The sequence below is a fragment of the Buceros rhinoceros genome, unplaced genomic scaffold (assembly GCF_000710305.1).
Source record: "Buceros rhinoceros silvestris isolate BGI_N320 unplaced genomic scaffold, ASM71030v1 scaffold16054, whole genome shotgun sequence".
NCBI classification, from domain to species: domain Eukaryota; kingdom Metazoa; phylum Chordata; class Aves; order Bucerotiformes; family Bucerotidae; genus Buceros; species Buceros rhinoceros.
The window spans coordinates 4,887-27,381 of NW_010406628.1; the positions used below are offsets into that span (position 1 = coordinate 4,887).

General features: G+C 40.0%; 2 protein-coding genes across 2 annotated transcripts in view; both read right to left on the reverse strand.

Moving 5' to 3' along the window:
- The window catches only part of LRIT3 (leucine-rich repeat, immunoglobulin-like and transmembrane domains 3), a 12,117-nt gene extending 1,029 nt beyond the window's left edge, over positions 1 to 11,088 (reverse strand). The window contains exons 1-4 of the mRNA XM_010134191.1: positions 10,973 to 11,088; positions 9,390 to 9,868; positions 1,115 to 1,420; positions 5 to 108 (exon numbers count right to left, since the gene is read on the reverse strand). Of these exons, the coding sequence (XP_010132493.1) occupies positions 5 to 108; positions 1,115 to 1,420; positions 9,390 to 9,868; positions 10,973 to 11,088 (1,005 nt within the window). The remainder of the gene's footprint in view (positions 1 to 4; positions 109 to 1,114; positions 1,421 to 9,389; positions 9,869 to 10,972) is intronic.
- A 1,471-nt stretch (positions 11,089 to 12,559) lies between these two features.
- On the reverse strand, positions 12,560 to 22,348 carry RRH (retinal pigment epithelium-derived rhodopsin homolog). Its single transcript, XM_010134193.1, has 7 exons — positions 22,139 to 22,348; positions 18,359 to 18,549; positions 16,655 to 16,754; positions 15,829 to 15,982; positions 15,301 to 15,469; positions 13,583 to 13,761; positions 12,560 to 12,665 (listed from the first exon to the last, which is right to left on the reverse strand). Exons 1-7 carry the CDS (start codon positions 22,242 to 22,244, stop codon positions 12,560 to 12,562), a joined length of 1,005 nt encoding a protein of 334 aa, XP_010132495.1. The 5' UTR covers positions 22,245 to 22,348.
- Positions 22,349 to 22,495: the final 147 nt, after the last annotated feature.

Sequence of the window (22,495 nt, forward strand, 5' to 3'; positions counted from 1 at the left end):
CTGCTAAGTTCTTGGCTTTGCATCTGTACTCTCCAGCATCCTTGTAAGAAATTCCTGTTAAGCTCATTATGGACCATCTGACACCTTCTCCAGGCGTTTCTTGAATTACTACAAGAAAAGGCAAAGAGCAAAACATTATTAAAAGGAGCTAAAGAGGAAGTAAACATTATTAGACTACATCTTCCTGTAAGTTTTTTCTGCCAGAAGGAATCACATGTATTAAACTTTAAAAAACAAAATCAAAACCCATGAAACCAAACCCCCTGCACAAACTATGAAACTCCCTGCCATGTTATACAACTGCAGGAAAGTGTTCGACTTGGTTCAAAATGGAATTGAATGTCTGGAGGAATTACAATGTAATTTGCAGTTTCACTAAATAAAACAAAACCACACAAAGAGAAATCAGATGTCATAAAGCTGCTACGTGACTAGGAAATACAAGTCTCACTGACTTCAAGTGACAGTGAACACACTAGCCAGTTAAAGCATTTTTGGAAGTTACCTTTGTCTTAAGATATTTTGGTATTTTGACTATTTCACTCCTCAGACCTATGATCTGAGATAACCGCTAACTACTTGGCATTAGCAAGAAACATTTTTTTTTATGTTTGAGTTACTGCATAAATATCTATCACAGCAGCTAGAATGATAAACAATAAACATTTGCAAATAACATAAAAGCATGATTTTGGAAAATCCTGTTTACAATGCTGACTTCTAAGCGGCTCAGTTATGGCCTCACTAGCTTTTTTAACACAAACATTTTGAACCAAAATGGAGATTCCAGTACTGAATTCTCCTTTCTGCTTTTCAGCTTCTGAGTTAGGACCCAACTATCCCAGCCTCCCTTTTCCTTTATCCTTCCCCTAATTCATCCATTTCCCCCCTCCACGCACATTGTTCTTATTACAGACCACACCCAGAATCACAACAGTCTGTAGGACCTGTTCAGACCAAGACCTAGGCAAAGAATTTCATAACACATACAACACAGATACAACTGCCAGCTTGGTGCAATACCTGCTCCATTGTTTCTCATTACAATGGTCTCAAAGCAAAAGCAACCCAACAATTTCAGGCTTTCCCATTCCCTATAGAAGAGCAGTTATACCTGTATAGTTCACTGGAATATTGTCTGACCTCATCCAAGTAAGCTGTGGTGTTGGGTACCCAGTCGCATCGCAGCGAAGCAGAACGTTGCTCCCAAGTGGGGAAGTGATTTTTGTCGCAGACGTCATCACGGAGGGTTTAAGACACTGCTCTAACTCAGCTCTCTGGAACAAGATTCCTGCCAGGCTCTCAGGTCCACTACAGGAAACCAATGGATCAAGAAGTACAACTGAGTTGTCCACAATTTTGGAAAACTCAATTAGCTTTGAAATGCGACAGTCACAAAACCAGGGGTTGTCCTGGAAACCTGAAGCAGGGAGGGAAGAGTGGAAAGAAACAACAACAACAAAAATGTTGTCAGGCAATATATGGATATTTTGATTACAATATGACGCGTGACTACCAGCAAGAGCAATCAAGGCAAACCATGGACCTATTCTGAGTTAATCTTTTTCAATTTACTTTTTTTTTTTGTTAGGCTGATTGGTGGGGGAGTTTTTGCAGAGGTGACAAAGAACAGTATTAATGTCTACTAAGCTAAACCTTTTCTTCGCAGAAGTTTACAGGAGCGCAGCAAGATACTGGAACTGCCTTTACTTAACTTTGCTATTTATCTAGGAAAAAACATTTTGAAGTGATGTCTTAAGGCTGATGACGTGTTTTCACCTGCCTGTGCCTTCGGAAAGAGAGCTTCTCAGGCTATTGCATCCCGTCACTCTCCTCTGCTCTCAGTCCTTTGGGATCTTACAGTTTGATCTGCTCAGACCCTTTTTTCAATGCTTGCAGAGAAGATGACGATTTAAGGGTTTAGAGCGTATATCAACATCTCTGCCCCTTGAAAAAAGGATAAAGGTTAAGGAGAAAAAGCTTTAGGCCAATAAAATCCATATCTGGCTCCGGACTATACCAATATTCTTAGATATCTGGCTTCAATTCAGGACAACCTCTGAAATACATTCAAAAGCAATAGCAGAAGAGTAGAAAATGGGAAGAATCCTGAAAAAAGCCAATGACTACAATATTTGTACGATGGCATACAAGAACACTATCTCTCCTCTTCTGTTAGAGGCCATAACATTTGCTTCTTGATTCCAAAGTCTTTTAGAGTGAGAGGCTTCTCTCTCTCGGTGAACTTTTTATGGTGAAAGAGAGTAGCCATTTCTGAGGAATATATTTAAATCCTCAGCTGGTATCGATTACTCCACCGTGTTAACCTTCATAGAGCAACAGCAGCTTTACCAGGTAAAACACCACACAGCATCTCACTTACCAGTTCAAATATTTTCTTATTAAGCATCCCTTCTTCATTTTTTTTTCAAGTATTAACAATAAACAAAACTTACAGTCTGAAATGAGGGATGATATGCAAGAACTGACTAGTGCAACAGACAAGTCATATTAATTAAATCAAAATTGAAAGAAAAAACCTGAAACACCTGCTAATATTGTTTAGTGAGTAATTTTAGGAATTATCAAAACAGCTAATATAAAAATTCTGCTTTTTTTCTTCTCTGGAAGTCTCACCTGTAGATGAGAAAATACTTGAATAATTAACTACTGCTTTCTTTCATTGCCTGACAAAGATTAGGTTATTTTAAGCACAATGGCAGTGATTGGTTAAAACTGTGGTAAACCCCAATTAATCCCTGCTCTTTAAAACAAGACTTGACCTGAAGAGATTCCATGACTTTGACATCACAATCCAATTTCACTCATTCCAGACATAAGCGATTTTGCATCGATTCACTACTTTATTGCCCACTGGAATGGAGAAGGAGAAATCAAGGCAACTGTATCAGCAACTGCTTTTCCTTAAAGAAAAAATAAAACGGAAAATAAATGCACAAAAAAATTCCTGTGAACTTCACACATATATTCACAAGAGTTAGCATCCAACATTTTCCACATATCTAGGCATATCAGCTGCTTGTGTTCATAAAAATTCTGTACTCATCCTTTAAATTGGGCAAGCCTTAGTTTGTATTTAGGAGACAATATTCCTGTAAAATAGTTTTTTTCATTCTGACTTTTTTATAAGGTGCCAATTTTCCTCCCTGTGTTAAGAAAGAGACTATATGAGTATTTGAAAATTAAATTCCCCTAAGGTGTAAGAGGGAAGACGGGATCCCCTTGAAACAAGGCCTTGGCCTCAGCTGCCATTCTTCCTAAATAAATGCTGCTAAGATGCATGCGAACTCCCTGCGCAGCCTCTGTGCTGTCTCGAGGACAGAAGAATGGGGAGTTGTCCTACAAGCACATGGCAAGGCAAGAACTCGGGGTCCACAGCGTTAATCAGGACAGGTTTGCAGCACAGTAGAGTTCCCAGCACACATACCAGGCAGCAGATTCTCCCTTAAATTGAACGCTACTGAAAACATTTTTTCTGCGATCTCTCTGTATCCTACAAGCTTTACTGCAGGAAAGGATGGGTTTTATTCATGTTTCTAATACTACTAGCAGTACTCAAAGGCCTTTAAAATAGAATTATAGAAATAGAATCATATGGTTGGAAAAGACCTTTGAGATCATCAAGTCCATCCATAAACTTAACACTGCCAAGTCCAACACTAAACCTTGTCCCTAAGTGCCATGTCTACACATTTCTTAAGTACCTCCAGGGATGGTGACTCAATCGCTTTCCCTGGGCAGCCTGTTCTAGTGCCTGACAACCCTTTTGGTGAAGGAATTTTTTCTAATATATGTATATACATGGCTTTCATAATCTCCTAGCGTCACAAAGGCGACCCAAAATTGTTATGATAACTATCAGAAATTGACAAAATAGAAGGAATGACAAAGCACAGACGGATTGTCCTTGGACTGGATGGTTATTTAGTCCATACTGGGACACAGGTTTGATCATCTCAGATCGTTCTGAAGACCTGGTTCCAGCTGCAGAAGAAAGCTCTAGTCCCAGAAGACTGAACACTTCTGTGCTTTAATGCAAAGAGTTATTTCATTTAGTCACCTCATCCCATTCACGCAACTTGCTGCCCAGAGGAACTGGCTAAAGAAGAAGAACTTTTATATAAACTCACATAATACATCCAGAAGTTTTTTCCTTGCCTCCACGGCTCATCCCTTCTATTTATCTATATCTTGCCAATATCCAACAGTATTCACATTGGTTTTAGTAAACTTGCACAGCCATTGTAAGTCATCAAGCGATGAAAAGATAAAAGCACTATTGAGCTGGAATCAAGGATAAAACACTGAATTTGATTAAACTTCAGTTAGCTATTGAAGAGAAGAGAAATGGGAATGTAAACCTAGTTCCCAAACTACAAAGAGAAATGTAACACCCTGTGTTTACAAGATTATAAAAGTGAGAAAACACATCTGAAAAAATATAGAAACTGTTTTAAAAGGGGGGAAAAATGGAAACTGCTAAAAAATGAAAAAAAAAAAACCAAACCTGGGAAAAAATGGGCAGCCTTAATGAAGGGATGAGATGGAATCCCCTTAGGAAAATAATTTCTGAAGAGAAAATAAAAATAATGCTAAGTCTCCAATGGCATGTGTATCTGAGGGAACACCAAGTATTTATTTATTTATTGGACTATTTTGTAGAAATATTAAGGCAGTTTGTTGACTTGAGAAAGAAATACTAACCAAGGCAAAACAAATTTTGATAAATATTTATGCATTGCAATATACCAAGGCAGTGTATTTTGACATTAAATAGGAATTATAGAATGCTCTGCAAACCTTCATTTATTCTAGATTTAGCATGTTTATATGTATGCTTGTCTGTACAACAGCAAATAACTGTATATGTGTGCCTGTGCATGCACATTTTTTCAGTCTTCTCAGTAAGCAGGGGTTCCCCATGCTGTGTCAATATGGACTTCAGCATTCAAAGCAGCTACAAGTGAAATTTCCTTTGTAAATCAGTAACCAGTCTCAGATAATAACTTGCCAAACACTGCTTTTCAGTCGCTGTAAAACGGCATTATGTGAAATATTCACGTTTTGGGCCAATGGAAACATTCACCACAGCTTGGGCCAGCCTACTCAAGGCTCTCTTCCAGCTGAAAGCTACAAAATTTTTGATCTATGTTTCCACACAGTAAAGCCCACCTCCTCCAGTGTGTCCCAGTGCTTCCTACACACAGTGATTGCTAGGGAGCGGTTACAGAAAAAGCAGCATCTACCCAATGGCCCAGCATAACAGCTGGGAGCCTGAGGGACCAGCAGCATTTCAAACTTTTGGCACTTCTACATGCAACAGAGGCAAGATCTCATCTATCTGCCACTCTATCACGTCCTGCATTCCTCTGTTCCTCAATCACTAGACTCAATTTTCCATATGGAAAATGCTACTGCCATCATTCATGCCAGAAATTTCAATCTCTGTACAGCAGCCAATGCTGAAACTTAGCTGTGATTTGGAACAAAGTATTAGGCTCCAGACATAACCAAGAGAGGGCCAGACTAACTCACACACTGGTCACTCCATCATTTTCACAGCTCAATTCTCAGCTCGCTCCACAGCTTTGTTTTGAACTCTTCCAAAGGGTGCTCTCCAAAACAAAGCCAGACGCGGCTCCAGGGACAGTTCGCACTTGAGGCGTAGCTCCCTGAAAGACTTCTGGATGGGATCACACCAAGGACAGCTATCTCTCTCCTGGTTTTGCCCCCAATATAAGTGCAGCAGGATTTGCATCTCTAAATTATCTTGCGTGCCTGTCAGCACACAACATACCCTTGCTATTTTATATGACAAAAGCACAATTATATGGGTTGCAAGGCAACTCTCACATCACTTCAGGCAGTTTGAATGGAAGAAAAAACACCCTCACCCACACAGTTACATTTTAGAGTCACTGCGGTATCCTGCAGAGCCCACAGGAAACCAAGGGCTAAATCTTACAAAGTGTATAACAGCCAGTCGGCTTTAAAGAGAGCTGGCCCTAAACTGTGCGGGTGAGAGCCAGAGTGAGCCACTTGGCCCCAGGGTCAGGAATCATTCCCTGGCCCTCTTTCATTTAGCACAGTGTCCACATGGAGGAACATTATACAGTAGGAGGTAACGAAAAAAACCAAACTTCTAAGTCAGAGATTATGAATCGGAATACGGAGATGCTAACCTGCCAGACCCCTGGCAGAAGTCGTCCGTGGCTCCTCCAAGAGTCCTTGGAGTAAACATGGGGAACCTGAACTTTCTCTTATGTGCAACCTTCTTGATGCTCAGTCAAGGCACTGGAGATAAAATTGCCTCCTGGTGTTGAAAAACACATACGCACAAACATCTGGGTTTGGGGCTTTGCTGTTGTTGATCTGGTTAATTAAAAACAAGTGACAACCTTGTTTTGCTGGAACTAGGAGAGAAGCCAGCTCAACCCATAATTGCTCACACCGAGTAGAATCTGTCTGCGGTTTTCCCAACTAGACAAAAACCAGCATTTTTTTGCTCTGGGTTCCAGCTTCTAGCACAGCTCTAGCTGCAGTTACCATTCTGTGCAGGCACATAGGTGAGGCTGAAGGCTCCCACAGAGAACAGCTGGAGCACACAGAACACTCCTGAGCATCAAAGCATGCAGCTGTGGGCATCACATTTTAAGGGAAACCTGCTTCTTTAAAGCGCAAAGGAGTCCAAAGGAAACCAGTAACTATGGTAGAAAATGAAAACAAAACAAACCTCACAGTCTGTAAGAAACCGGTGAAAGAAATGGTGTTATTAGCCAAGGCAGTAAACAAGGAAGGAAAATGTATGAAAGATTACCATAAGAGATGGTAATTAGTTTTTCTGTAGGTCCATCTCATCTAGGACAAGCGGTAATCAGCTTAGTTTGCAGTAAGGGAGATTGAGGTTAGATATTAAGAGAAACTTTCTCACTATCCTGATAGATAAGCGCTGGAAGAGGTTACCAGAGAAGGCTCTAGAATGGGCTGGCAGCAGGTTTTAAGAACAGAACTGACTTAAAACAACCACCCAGTTTGGTTCATCTGACCTGCATCCCAGCAGACTAGAGGCCTTTACAAAATCCTTCCTGAGCACGCACCTCTGTGATCCTCATCTCCACCTCAGAGGAGGAGAGGATTTATGGGATCTGTTTCTCCTCCCTCAGGCTCCAGCAATCCTGGTAGAGACAGGAGGGGTGCCAGAGAGAAAGCAAGGCCACCGAGCACATCTTGCTCCTGCTGTTCTAAGCCAGCATCTCCTGTGATTGGAGCAGTACAGAGACAACTCAACTCCTAGGTCATATTTCTAGTCTGACAGTTTCTATCAAGCATTCATTCCTGAAAAACAGCTGCTTTGTAACAGTCCCTCAGCAGCAGCCTAAGGATGAGCTTCTGCCAATGAGCGTGAGTGGCACAACTACAACTTCATAAGCTCCAGTAATACAGACAATAAAAAAAACACAACGCTTAACGGAGACTAATTAAGCTTCTCAAAAAAACTCATGACCATAAAGATCACTGCACTTCCTAATCTCCAGAGGGAGGGGATTCTTCCTTATTTTATGATACAGCAAGCACTGTCTGCCTGCATTGCAATATACTCATCAGAAGACTACGATACCAATGAAAGAAAACTCAGCTAACTATTCACAGCTTACCTGTGACGGATTTACTCAACACAACACAATGAAAGCACTACCTGGCATTTTGCATTCTCAGACCCAAATCTACCGTGACTGCAGAGAGCCTCCCTCAGCATGTAATGCTCAAAAAACAGGCAAGGAAGGTGCTGTTCGACCCCAGTGTGTGTTCCCCTCCGGAGAGCTCTGTTCAAACCCGGTTGTATTTCATAAATGAAAACGATCCAAAGGTCACATCCCAAGTCTTTAGAGAACTCAATGCTGGCACTAGAGGGTTTTCCAGGACTAGAGGAGGCTGTCGAAGTGCATGCACCAACAAAGCCTGCAGATGGTTGCCAAGGGGAATTGTAGGAGAAAAGAGTGTGTAGTTTAGGGGTTTTGGGGGGTTGTTTTGGCCAGCTGGTTTGGGTTTTAAGTGCTGAGGGCTATGTGAGACAAGGAAACCAAATAACCTCTGGGACTCCCACATGAGATCATCAGGAGGATTAGATCTAGCACAGTCAGCTCCTACTTTACTGCCTCCTGTAGCCTTCAGTGTGGGGACAGGGAAAGCAGTACTGAGCTGGACTTACTTTTACAGCTTTTTCTTTTTTAATCCTGAATAAATGAAGATCCTATTAATACTACAAACCTACAGTTACCACGTGTGTGAGGAACTTGTTCAGCCAACTTGTATCTGTTAAGTTACTTACATACAATCTCATTTGAATGAGAGTTTCAAATTGCAGCTTCTGCTGTGAAACAAAATAGCTGAACAAATGAACGGTGGGGTTTTAGATCAACAAATTGGACATACTGGGCAGTACAGATGCAGCACAGACTTTAAAGTGGGTGTAGAACTCCTGTGGTAGGGAGATACAGCTCATTTTCCTCCCTTCCACCTGCTACACTATAGTATAAAACAGGTCAAAACATGCACTCATACACAAACAGTGACAGAAGAGAGCGCTATTGATAGAGCTATTCCAGCCATGTTCTGAGACTGCAGAAGAGAAAGGGGTTACATGCAAGATTAGGAAGTGGAGAGAAAGTGTAAGCAAAATAAAATTATGAAAACAAAAAAGAAGAGTCTGGCCAAACTATTCTTATATACTTGCCTTAAATACTGTAAGATGTACTAAGGAGTTGTAGGGATCAGATTCCTATTCTCTTTCTCATATTCAACATGTAAATTGGGAAAAACTTCTGAAAAATCAGTCAGCTTTGGAGCAAAGCAAAGTCAACAAGGGTCGTGATGAGAGCAGAGTTGCCTCTTTTCAGCCACCAAGATTATCTGCAGCACTGTGTCTCAGGACAGGCTTCATACAAGCATCAGCTCCAGCTACTTGTTTGGCTTGTGAACTACTGGAAAAAACAGTAGCAAGCAGACATGCTTGCAGTTGCAACCACACGCAGTGATGAGGGAAACATCACCAGAAACACCATTTTCGAAAGCCTTGCATTTCTATGGGTACCGAATACTCCACGTGGCTGTATGCCTGTAGACGGTAATCTCATAGATTTTACTTCAGTGTTGTGCCCTTGAGATAACAAGATGCATGGTGATCAGTACCTTCTCTTTATAATTTTCTGCCACCAACAGAAAACAATAAATAATCACAGAGCAAACCAGAAGACTGACCTGGATAAAACTCACTCTCCTGAGTCCCAGGCTGTCCCCTACCTGCTCTCACTGGCACCTTAACACTTAGGTACGTTTTAATTAAGAACGAGACAGGCTGTTTAACATACCCAAAATGACTCTCTGGGTCACCAGAATGTCTGTGTTCTTCGACACGACAGCGTCTGAGAAGGGAGGCCAAATGTCCATCAAGTCTGACGGCAAGGTGGTGAGCTTGTTGCTGGATAAGTCCAGGTAGGTGAGGTTTCTCAGGTAGCGGCCAGCATCAGCCGGAATGCTGGTCATTTTATTGTTGTGTAAATCAAGAGTCCGCAGGTTGGGCAGCTCTGCCAGCGATTCCCAAGGGAAAGTCGAGAGCAGATTGCCATCCAGCCGCAGCTCATGCAGTTGTTTCAAGTTGTAGAAACTGCTGATATCAATGTTGGCTATACAGTTGTAAGTTACCCACAGGTATTTGAGATCTACTAGGTAGTAGAAGGCTTCAGTTGGAATCCTTCGTATGACAGTTTTCTCTATACGAAGTTTTACAGTGTCAACAGGAACATTCACAGGGATCTCGTACATGTCAGGATCATTACAGAGCACAGACCTCGCATAAAAATAAGAAGAGGGGAGACCAATATCAGCATTTCTTTGTCAGAAATTTGTATTTCAGATTTAAATGCAAATGATATTACTCTCTAGAGAATAAACAGCAAATCCAGAAAGTTCTCTGCATTTAAGAATTAAAAGACAAACGTGGATTTTCTAAAAAGGAGAATAATACAAAATAGCAATGATATTTTCACAGGAAATCTAGATTTGCTTTGGTCTAAAGCATGTAGACAACATCTTCTGTCTATCATTCTATTGACAACCGAAAAACAGAAGCCATGGATTACTCATTTCTAATTTTTCTGCATGAAAAAGATTCAAAGTATTTGTCTATATTTACCTTTCAGAATAGACTGAAATATGAAAACATTAGCATATTTCTCTAACGGAGAGTTTTCTAGCCCTCTTTCTGGTGTCTGCGTAGAAATTACCTGCTTTTTAGAGGTGCCAAGAACCTCCTGCTCCCATTGATGTCAGTGAAATGGGATTTCCTTAGCTTTTTCAAGAATCAGTATGTTTTCATTTCTTTGCAAAACACTGTTTGCACATATTAGCTTGAAGTTTCCCCTCCCCTCAACAAGCCTATCTTTAATATTCTCCCCTTTTTCTCTGTTATTCCTCTATTTTACTTTTTCCTCATGCAGCTTTATACTAGACGTTCTGACAATAAGTAGCAATGACAAAGAGTATCTCCCAAAAATGCCATGACAATACCCAGATCATCAAATTTCAAATTAACCTCTTTTCCTGCAGATTAAAAAAGAATAAACTACCGTGTTTATTTAAACCAGAACCACCTTGCAGTAGATTACTAGTTTGTAGAAAGAACATTACAATAGTAGGAAAATCGCAGAGCAAAAAGAAACCAGCTTCTGCAAAACCTGAAGATTTAGAGCAGCTATTTGCTAAGTACAAAGCCATAATCACCATCTGCCCCTGTTCAGCAACACTGCTAGCCACAGAGTGCCCATGTAAAATATGCCTTTATTTCAACTACGCTACAACTCATTTGCAATGCATGAGAACGTTATTTCCAGTTTCTTCAAGCCTTTTCCTTATAAATTGCCTTGCCTTGTATAACAAATAATCAAATCCATACCTCATTCCGGTGCCATCACTTCTGCCATGGTAAACGCAAGTGCATTGTGAAGGACAAAAACCATGCGCTTCTGCAAAGCAGTTCACTAGGAGGTAGAAGTAAATAAACAGATACATGGCTTCCACCCAGCAGAACCAGTATTTTTAAAAAAATGAAAACTTTATTCCTAGGCACTCATGTGCAGTGTGCTACAAACGTGAATGGAGACATCCATTTAGTAACAGCAGATTACATCAGATTAGCCGAGAGCTGTAGTTGCTTAACCTTCAAAAGTGTCCTGAAAGGGATCAGCTAAACCGGCTCATTCTTTATTCTGTCAGAACACACACTTTGTCAAATCATATCCAGCTCCTTTCAAGGCTACTTCAGTATGTAGCTTGTAGGGTCAGTATGTAATAAAATATCTCTTTGCTCCTTCAAAGAGGCAATGCATTAGTTACTGTCCATGAAGTGTTCCAAGGTTCCTGAAGGAAATCTAGCACAGCAGGAGGTAACTGCATGGCATTTTCTTTAATACTAAAAATTGTAAATTAATAAGAAGCTTAGATTCCAGAGCTTTTAAAAAATCCTGTAAAAACAGGTTTTAACCCAAAAAACCACACACATTTTAAATAAGTTACACATTGCAAAGCCAAACTTCAGATGCATGCATACATAATATTTATTCTCAAAACTTGAGAATCAAGAGGACATATAGTACCATTCGTAAATAGATCTATACACAGTCACCTTCTCCACCCTGAATACATCCATTGCTCACATCGCCAAAGGTATTTTTTTAAAATTACATAACACATCTATATAACCATGAGATTGACTTAGAAATTATAAGAAATTACCATAAATATTTAGTCAGTTATAAGTGCCTCCCAAGTGTCAAGTTTTAGGGTGCATTTTGTCTCATTTTCAGGATTTGCTGTGCAGCCTCAAGCACTAGAAACGTACTACTACTAAAAAAAAAAAAACCTGTCTTTCCTACAAGTTCGTTTGGTTGTGCGAGCCAAAACTTTAAAAATACATTAAATATCCTGAAACTCCTTTAAAATACTAAAAGCTGATAACAGGTTCTCTTGGCTTTGACAATATTTTGATAACATATTCATAGAAACAGAACTTTGCAAAGCATATCAACACAGACACTTGGCATAGAAACATATTCACACAGGGAGGATTAAGAATATTTCAAGTCTGGAAACTTTAAAGGGAAGTTGAGGAAAAGTAATTAATGAAAGGAATTACAGGAGCAAAATCTAGGTTACTGAACCTAAGTACCTCCTGCTTCAGACTCTCCCAGTCCCTGTGTCACCTTGTCCAACCCTGCAAGAGTCACAGTAACCACTTCACTAGCCTTTTTTATTCGGGACAGGCATAGTGGGCCAATCAAACTCACTATCAAAAACTAAAGTCTTAGTGGGTTTTGTTGTCTTGTCTTTTTAACCTATCTAAAAAGATTACTGCAATTAACAGAAAACAGCTGGCTGGCTGGCTGGGGCAGATTATTATTTCAAAAGATTAATCTTCCAAAAGATTGATTAACCCAGATTTCACTCCTTTTGATGTAACTTATGCAGGCAATTGACGTGAGTTCTATGCTGTCAGTGGTCTTTGAGATACACTCATGGGCAAGGCATTGTTTATAGTTATCTCTTGTCTTGTTTGACATCGCACCATCGCCAGGATCGCCCTCCGAAACCTGCAAGGGACAAGAAAGAGAAAGGAGAAAGATCATTAGCTAGAGAACCAAATACAAAGGAAAACTGGGTAACGTGGCCTTAAGTATTACAACAGTTTTCAATTTTAGTAAAACTTACTTAATAAAAATTGGTGTATTTGGAATTCAAAAGGACCTGAGTCTTTTTCACCTCCATGAAGAGGAATAAGCGTTTCTTCTACAACAGGGGCCACAGCAGCTTTTGCATATCACAGGACAGGGTATAGCCGCAACAGAAGATGAATGTACAGAATGGGGAAGAAACAAGATGGATTTTCATCAACTTGGCAGGTTCAGAGAAGTTCACCTAAACAGAGATCACAGGCTCTGCTTCTAGGTTGGTAGTGGGAAAAGGAAGGATGCCTCTTTGCAAAGCCCAGTTCTCAGTCAGAAGCACTGGCTGGTTTAGAGCATTTGATATGCTTGCTCAAAGCAAAAGAATAGGCTTAGCTTATTTACTTGAATGAAAAGTGTCAATCCATCCTAACCAGTCAGACTATGACACATTCCAAATCAAGCAAGGAGATCTACAGAAGTTACATGTCACTAAGCTGCCACACATTTTGGCCACAGTCGTTAAAACCAGCCTACTGCAGATGCAACTCAAATTCTGTAACGAGTCCCTCTGAGAAACCACAAAGGGACTTTTGAAACTGTCTTACAAAAAAGTTGCACTAATGTGTTCTCAAGAATTTTCATCAATTCAATATGTTCTGATGATGACAAAAGAAATTTCTTCTAGACTTCCCTGTCCAAAAGGTCATCTTTGGTAAAATAACGGTGGCTTACCACTTGACCTCTTCACCAATCAGTTTGGCATATTTTATAGACGATCCTTCTGTATTTAGATGATACTCTAAAATCATGAAGTAGACTAGTACTAAATTAGGAACACTTACTTCTTGTTTGCAATGACATAAATACAGGGATTATAGAATGTGGAAGATTTTGCGAATAGAGGAGCTATGATGGCCATTGCAGGAGAAATTTTCTTTGGGTCTCCAAAGGAAGACCATAAACACACAATGGAATACGGAGACCATGCCACCAAGAACATTACAATCATCACAACAGACATCTGTAAAACAAGAGGAACAGACACATAACCAGTATTACCCGAAGATGAAGACCTCACAACCTAACCTCAAAAGCGCATGCATCTGTGTGAAAATAAGAGCTATCCGAAACCAAGTAACAGCATGTAAACAAGCACACCTGACAAATTTTGACAGGTTGTAATGAAACCTCGCTTTGGGGGTTCAATGTAACAGCATGCCAAAATACATGACAGTGAGATGTGCTTTCATTACACACAATCTTCCTTCACAATCAGCACTACCGATCGTGTCAAATTTACCATCAGAAGTTTAAATGGCCAGAGAGGACTTCACACATGAATTACGATCACCATAACAGGTCACTCGGGGATGCTACTACAGACAATAAATATCTACAAAAAAAAATTTAAACCAAACGTTTAATAAGGCTGTTAATATAAATATTTTCTAAGGCTTAACTATGGTACAGTTAAATAAAAGAAAATAAGTGTTCTAGGACACAATACCTATTGATAACGATGTAAAGAAAGAACGAACCCTTTTGTTTAGAAGTATGTTTGGTATGCAGAAGGCTTAGAAGATGCTAATTTGTGAAAAAGCAAACAGCCCAATTCTATAGAAGGATATTGCTTAGATCAAAAGCTTCGATTTTTTCCTTTAAAAAAAATCCCTCCGTGTCTTCAACTACAAAACAGGAAAAATGCATTTTCTTCCCAAATGTGAGTCTAAATTTATAACTAAATACTCAGTTTCAAGCATTCTGAAAGTTCTTCAGAAGAGCAAAATGTTCTAATCATTATTTTTAGGTAAAAATACCATTTTTTCAGAATTTAGCAATTCCAAGAAATGTTACGTCTGCATTGGTAAGTAATTCAGAAGCATAGTACATAATCTTGTGCCCAATACTCTCACATTTTTATCATGCCCAACCATAAATCATATCTTTCCACAAAATCGAACGAGCTAGTGAGCTTCAAGCTTTCTCAAAGATTTTACTTATCTTAGAAGAATGTCAGCCTTCCAGGAAGGATATACCATTTCACGTGGTAACTCACATTTGCTACCGTTTACGTAAGAAAGAGATAAGCTCAACAGACTGAAAAGAACAAGGGATTGGAAACATGCAGCTGGGGAGCTTGGAAAAGTACTTTCATTTCTAGGTCATGAGTTCAAATCATCATTCCATTTCGGACCAGATACACCCGTGAACCTAGCCAAAATTCTAAGGACTCTCCAGACAGAAAAAGTCCTCCTAGGACACGTCTGAGGTACATTCCTATGTAATGACAGGGGACAGAGACGAGGAAAATTCACATTGTTCCCAGCCTTCAAATTAGTTGTTTACCTGGAAAGAGTATTAGGCCAAAAGTAAAGAATCTAGTGTTGGAAGTTAAGCGAAGAGTTTTCACCAAAGCTAAATTTCAGTTAATACTTAGTACGAAAGGAAAAGGGGGAATGTAGGAAACAGAAACACTTAAAAGCCTGCACTGCTCCTTTGCCCACAAGACTTTAACACTAAAGAACGTGCTTGAAACAAAACATACCCTCATTTACCATACCTTTGTCACATCTACTTGGTCAGACCAATCTACATTGATGCTCTCCAGGCAGTTACTGCTGGCATACTGTTTCATTGTCCGGGAAACTTTGTAATAACAGTAAAACATGACTGTCAAGGGTACAACAAAATTAACAGCAATTACACTCATTGTGTAGGAAACAAAGGACCTGACAAGACAGAAAAACAAAACACAGTAACTTACAAATAGCCATCCAGGAAAAGTTACTAAAGAACTCCATATTTTGATCTGATTATTAAAATTTAAAGCAAACTTTTAAAGAATTAGGAAATTTTTCTTTAGCTTTAATTTTTTTATTGGCAACTACAAGTCTTGCTGTTTTCAAGCATGGCCCAATTCCTATTTTTTTCTCGGCTTGCCTTATACTATTTCTATTGTTTTCCAATTATTTTTATAAACTAGGTTTCCTACTTCGGAAAGAAGTTATGCTCATATAGTAGCGAATTAAATAATCTTAGCCTTCAAGGAGACAGCAAATTTAAAACAAAGGGTGAAAGGGAATCTTACACGTCATTTTTCCGCCAATTTACTGTGCACGTTGCTCCAGTCGGATCTGGAGCGTAGCTAGCCCAGCCTAGAGCAGGCATGGAAGCCCAGAAGACTGCATTTATCCAAGCAGCAAGGATTAGAGCGGCATAGCTACGGGCAGTCATTCTTCTTCCTGCGGCCAAGCACATACAATCACAAACCATCGTCATCTTTTGCTTCTTTCCAGTGTTGGCTAGAATGACAAAGAACTTCCAGCAAGCACATGCCAGGTTAATAATGATCCTTTCAAAGTGCCCGAATACGGTATTGCACCTGTTTCATACCGCTGAACTACACCTCAAGCTTTTATTGCCACTTAAATACCATCACCCATTCCAACTCCCAGCATCAGGCAATACCTGATCCTAACCCCACGCCGGAAAGCTTATTACGCAACAGTGCATTCAAGTACATCTTTGCATGACTGCAGGGGCGGAGGAATTAACTGTTACAATACAGCTGTAACAGTGGGGAGAGAAAAGAACCCCGCACAGCGTTAACACAACACCAGAGGCCCGCACCCGCTTCACAGAGGTCAAAACCTCCACAGCTAGAGGATTTTCATGTGCTTCTGTGTATGGATGTGGCCTTCTAAAGACTGGGAACAGCCATGAAAATACACATATAAACAGAATAACAGCCTAATTGTGGAATTTTCACTTTCACGTGCAGTATCATCCATGCCAAGTACTAAATTCAGATTATGCCCAGCACTGTAATTATGGAGTCATTCATAAGAAAAAAATATAATTAACTTCTATTTCATAGAAACACAACAGGGAACAATTCTTTTCCAGTACAGTACCTATATCAGGTCTGCAGATTGTCAGATAACGGTCAACTGCAACAACAGTGAGCAAACCAATACTCGCCATCCCAAAAAAGATATTTAAGGCAGCATAGATCTGAAATTCAAACAAACAAACAAACCAACCCCTTATGAGAAATCTTTCGAAGGTACAAGCACAAATTTGTGGCCTGAATCAATGGCACCATGAGCCATCACATTCAGCCAGTGTTCTCTTCCATAAGCAAGGTATCAAAGGAACTAATTCAATGCAGACAATTTGAAGCTGGTTCATCTAAAATCAAACATTTCGAAAGCAACTTGCTTGTGCGCACATCAGAAATCCTAAGGGCAGTTGTCTAAAAAGCAAAAAACCTCCATACTTCAGTAAGTAAATTTTGAGATTCGGAGAGAGAGAATTTGAAGGCTGGGGGGATTCAGTTCATGTTTCAATTCAATTCAATTCATGAAGAGCTTTTGATGAATCAAAAAAGTTACGGCTTTAGCAAATGTGAGGTCTTGAACAGGGACTCTTTCCTCTGTTTTATAAGTACATTTATTTCACAGATAGAGTGCACCAATTTTCCCCACTGGTCTTCATTTTCACATGTGTCATATCAGGGTGACATATGCTGCAATCCCAACATTCTCCAGATGTATCTGCCCAGTCATTCCATGGTCAGCCTGACCAGGGAGAACGACTGGGAGGGCTGTGGAACCACTGGTACTCCAGAAATACAGTGTCCTGCGCAAGACCACGTGCCACCAGCAGCTGTGATAGAACCACATAACATTCAGCCGTCTCAGTTCACAGGATGCATTTGGTTTAGGCCTGACACAAGGGGTGCTTCGAGTGATCTTAACTCCTTAAGAATAGGTAGTGAGATTTCTCATAAAATTTAACCCATTACAAGTCAGCCTAGATCCAAAGATACTAAAAGCAAGGCTTCCTGTCAAACGGTGACTTATTTTGAAAGAACTGTACTCAGCCAAGTGATGCCAGATTGTTATAAACATCCATTATATAAAGGTCCAAAACGTACACTGTTGCTAATATTTTCCTTGAGTCACGTTTTTAGCATACGCCTTCACATTACTACTCATTTTCCTCGGCACTTAAGCCCAACGGTCTTTTTAAAAAGTCGATTTAAGTCACAGAACACAGCTCTACTCTGGAGAACAATTTTTCAGTCAATATTTAAAAATAGACAGCTATTAAAACTAGCTATTAAAACTAAATTTTTAATGGATACCAGAAGCCTTGCAGGCCTTCATTTTGGATATCCTAATAGTCCCACCCAAAAGCACACGTATTTGCCAAGCAGCACTCATCAAGATCTGCCAAGCTCATCATCAAGACAGCAGCGACGTCCAAGGTCTTTTAACTATCAAATAAGTCACCAAATGTGCACGTGCTACTGCAACCTTCCTCATCTGGGGATTTCATTTCCTAGGCCTTCTTCAAGGCCTATTTTTAAATCTCTTAGCTGATAAATATAAGGTTACATTTTAATGTTTTCAGATTATAAGTTTGGAATGAAATTCCCATGAAATCAGATATTCAGAAATTGTTGACATTACAGAACAGCAGCTTTGGGACTAGAGTCAAATTTTTCATCTCCATCTTATCTCTTAAAAGAATTAATATCAGGTGGAGCTACTGCTTATTTGTCCATTTGCTTTTAAGTGCTCGAAACCTTTTCTCTGGCTGAATTGGAGTACCTGGCATCCAGTGTATCCAAATTTCCAGCTGCCATGCAGGTCGGAGGCAGCCGACATGGGATAACCAATGCCACTAACTCCGATGTCAGTAAAGGCCAGGTTGATAATAATTGCGTTGGTTGCTGTCCGGAGCTCTCTGTACTTGATAAAGATGCCCAACACAACGAGGTTACTGAAAATGCTTATCACTCCTGTAAAAACAGAGAACGGGAAACTTTACAACAGGTACCAGCCAGCAATACACACGCACAAGAAAAGGCAGCCCAGGGTAATATCTACATCCTAAACTTTTATTTTCAGTCAAGTGCAATTTTTCAAAGAGAAATGAGAGAAAAGCTTTCCCAGTTAGGTAACTTGCACTCAGATTCACTCAGTAAGGGCCAGAAGTGGAGCGTTTTGCCAAACCTGGGACTTCCGATGCAATGACAACAAGCATAACAGAAATTCAAAAGCAGTGAGGATTACAATTCAGACACTCGGCCACCGAGTACAGCGCTGTCCTCCATGGCAAAACAGAATGCAGCTTGGTGACTGACAAAAAAAGGTGGTGCTTGGGATGAACCTCATCTAGCAGCAGGCCCCTGCCAGCACCTGAGATCTACCTTTCTCAGCGTTCTGTGCATTCAGACAATAATCCTGAGCAAAAGGAACATAGAAACTTTGACTTCACTACCACTATCATAGCCAGACTATCTCCTCCTCTCTGCTCATAAGGTACCAATTCTTCGCAGGCATCAGACTTGGCTCAGGTTGCCGCAAATCGTATTTTCCAACTCTCGTTAATCAATCGGGATGATCCACACAACCTGCCTCAGTGGCATGGCTGGACCTGCACCTTCCTCCGCCTGACAAGATCTAAGGCTGGGTCATAGCCACAGTAAAAGTCCAGCTCTGCACTGAACATGCTCCTGCCTCGCTAACCTGTATATTTTTAAACCTCTTTGGTCTGGCGTGACTCAAACCGTATCTTAAGTCTGTTAAGAGACAACACAAGAAATGGCCAATAGTCAAAGAACTGTAATAAATACAGTAATAAGCTGAAATGCACATTCTTCTCTCTTCACGTCCTATCCCTCTGAAATTTACTTTGGACTTCAAGCTCTTTAAGGTGCCCAGCACACTCTTCGGGACACTGTGCATCAGCAAGCTTTTCCTGATCCTGGTGACCTGTATTAAAATCTTTAGATCCTCCTTTTCTCCTGCTATTCCTCCTTCCTAGCCAAACCCTACTGCATGGCTCTTGGAGTGAGTTACATAGCACACCCACAAAAAAGGGGGGTTTGTTGTTGTGGTTTTACTTTCTTCAGACACCAGACTGTTGCAGAGATATCCAGGGCAAACTCCCATCCTCTAAACTTTTACTAACCCACTATTAATACAACCTATTAATAAACAGCTAATAAGGTTAAAAACTCCCCTTGAGCCTCAGCAGAGAAATCCCTTATCGATAAAATGGAGAATTCCAACGTGTTTAAGAAAACACAGCCATTAAAAAAATAACTTGTAAATAGTGACAGGAATTTGACAGTGACATGGTTTAATGGTGGACTCGACAGCGTTAGGTTTCCAGTCAGACTTCACCATCTTAAAGGTCTTTTCCAACCTAAACAATTCTATGACTTCTTGGAGGGCAGGGAGGGCAGAGCAAGTCCAAAACTTTCAGTAACCTGAAATCATCAGCTGGGACGAACTCATGCGATTCAGAAAAAGCACATGGATGCTGCCACTTAGCCTGTGAAACATCTTGGGGTTAGACAACTATTCCCATATTTCTTTAATTAAGCCCTGTAGTTTTATGAAGATGAACATAAAAACCTCATCACCTGATCAAGAGCAGAATTTCTTACTTTCCATCTTACCAGGGAAGCAATAAAAAACTAATGGCAGACCAAATGCAAACACAAGCCCCAACAGAGTTCAGCAAGACACAAGCACAGTAGCATCAAAACAATGAAGATTAGGTCCGTGTATAAGATGGAATTCACTTTTCCAGTTAGCATTTTAAAATAATAACAGACCATTTCACCGTTATAAGCTGAAGGACATCCACGAGGCAGTATTGCTTCCTGCAGCCTGAATATCCCTGTTGTCATCAGTAAAATTCATACACTGACCACTGCAGATTATTTAACAATTAATTCCTTCTCAGAAAACAAAGCAATTATTTGCAAGAGAGAGAAGCATTCAAACCTTTTAAAAATCAGCATAATGACGAACATTGTATTTGTACTTCATTCATATTTTTAGACATCTGCTGGTTAACACAGCTTAAATTATCCAGATGTGAGATTTGCTGCAGTAAAGCATTTGCAAAGCAACCAATCTTACTTTCAAAGATGTTACAGACCTTACTGTCAAAAACATCTCATTAAGAAAGCAAAGTCCAAGCTACAGGTGAAAGCTTTGTTAGACTCCCCAAATTACAAGAAGAAAAAAAAGAACAAAAAAACCCCCCACAAAGTAATATAACTTTTTTGGTTTAAAGACAGTTTAAATTCCATGCAAGATTAAGAAAGAAGAGCTGGGTTGGTTCCAGCTAATCCTATTGATCCCTAACACCAGGTGATCAAACTATCTATCGGAAAAGACCACCTGGAAATATACAATGCAATCAATTGTAATGAAAATATTAACGAGCATCATACACATTTGCAGCACCTAGCTGCTAGCACCTAGTTACCTGTGAATGATGATATCTGCAGGATATATCTAGCCTTCCAGCACTTGCCCATCATCCATCTCTACAGCTTCTTAACAATCTCCTGATCTCTGTAGCTGTTCTAGCAAGTCCTCTAAAAACCTGAAATAAATTACTGCCATTGCATTCAAAAATACCCTCCTTAACAGAACAGCAATGTGATGCTCACCACTTCAAATACATGCTAAATAAAATATGATCATCAGCAATACCATTTCATATAAGCCTAAAGTACATTAACATTTTAAAGTATTTTTTAAGCTAATTATAACGTATAAAATGTATGGTACAGTCTATGAATCTCATTTAATTTTCCATAATAAAGGTCTAGCAGGCTTGTTTTTAAACAAAGTAGGTTTCAGGTTTTGGTCACATTCATATTTCATCACTATAGCACTCAACGCTTCAGAATACCATTACTGAACAGTTGTGGTTATAACAATGGGAAAGTTTTCAAGGGAAAAAAGAAAAATTCCATAATCATTCAGGTTTAGCCAAAGGCCACTAAAGTCACAGAACAAGCACAATGTCAAGCTTTCCACTGTGCTTTTCCATCATGTGTCATTGGTGAAAAATACAGCTGCATCTGGAGTCTGCAATTCTCTGATTAATGACCAGCTCCCTCCCTCTAAGTCACATTCCAACCCTTTCCCTTACATCCCCCTAAACATACCCACTTACATGCTCAGACTACACATATATTACTATGAACACGTGGCCCAGGAGAAATCTCAAGATAGCTTCAAGCACACCACAGAAAAATGCAGCATGTGAGAGCTATGCCCTATTTTTACCTCCTTTGCAAGCTGGCAGAAATTAATTCTCACTCTCTTCTATAATTATGTATGAACAAAATGTATTTTTCAAGACACAACGCTGCCTTCAAATATAGAGCAGAAAATGCAGATGTTTCTGGACATTCCAGTCAGCCTGCTGATCGCAAGCTTGTCAGTAAACTACGGAGAAAAGCCAGACATTTGTGTAACACAGAATGAAATCCATCACTGTTACTATACAAAACCAGCACTCAGATCTGCAGTTCTGTTTTTAAGAGTCAGACAAGCATTCGCCAATGCCCATACCTGCTGTTATTAAGTAAGCTGCAACTATGTTGTGCTCAGTCTGCGTAAAGGCTGAATGAGCTTCATTGTCGCTTTCGGAGGAATTGGATGAATGATTCCAACGCATTTTGGTCAGAAGAGACTGTTGTCTATTCTCTGCAATAGTTCATCAAGATGACAAAAGTCTACAAAACCCTGTCAGGCAAATACTTTCATTATTTGGACTCACTGAACAGTTAAAAAAAGGGGAGGTAGAGGGGAGTTCCTCTACCACTGACAGCCTCCAAGCACAATTTAATTGGACTGAAGTGCAAAGGAGTTGACACTCCCACTCTAAAACAAAGAGCGGCACAGAACTGAGTACATTTCCAACAGTAT

Excerpts from the sequence above, each read along its gene's own strand:
- RRH (XM_010134193.1), bottom strand. The coding sequence starts at position 22,244 with ATGCGTTGGAATCATTCATCCAATTCCTCCGAAAGCGACAATGAAGCT. Across the intron at positions 15,470-15,828 it reads AATTGGCGGAAAAATGACGT|GTCCTTTGTTTCCTACACAA; the intron begins GTAAGATTCCCT and ends CTGTCTTGTCAG. Across the intron at positions 13,762-15,300 it reads ACCAAGTAGATGTGACAAAG|ATGTCTGTTGTGATGATTGT; the intron begins GTATGGTAAATG and ends CTTGTTTTACAG.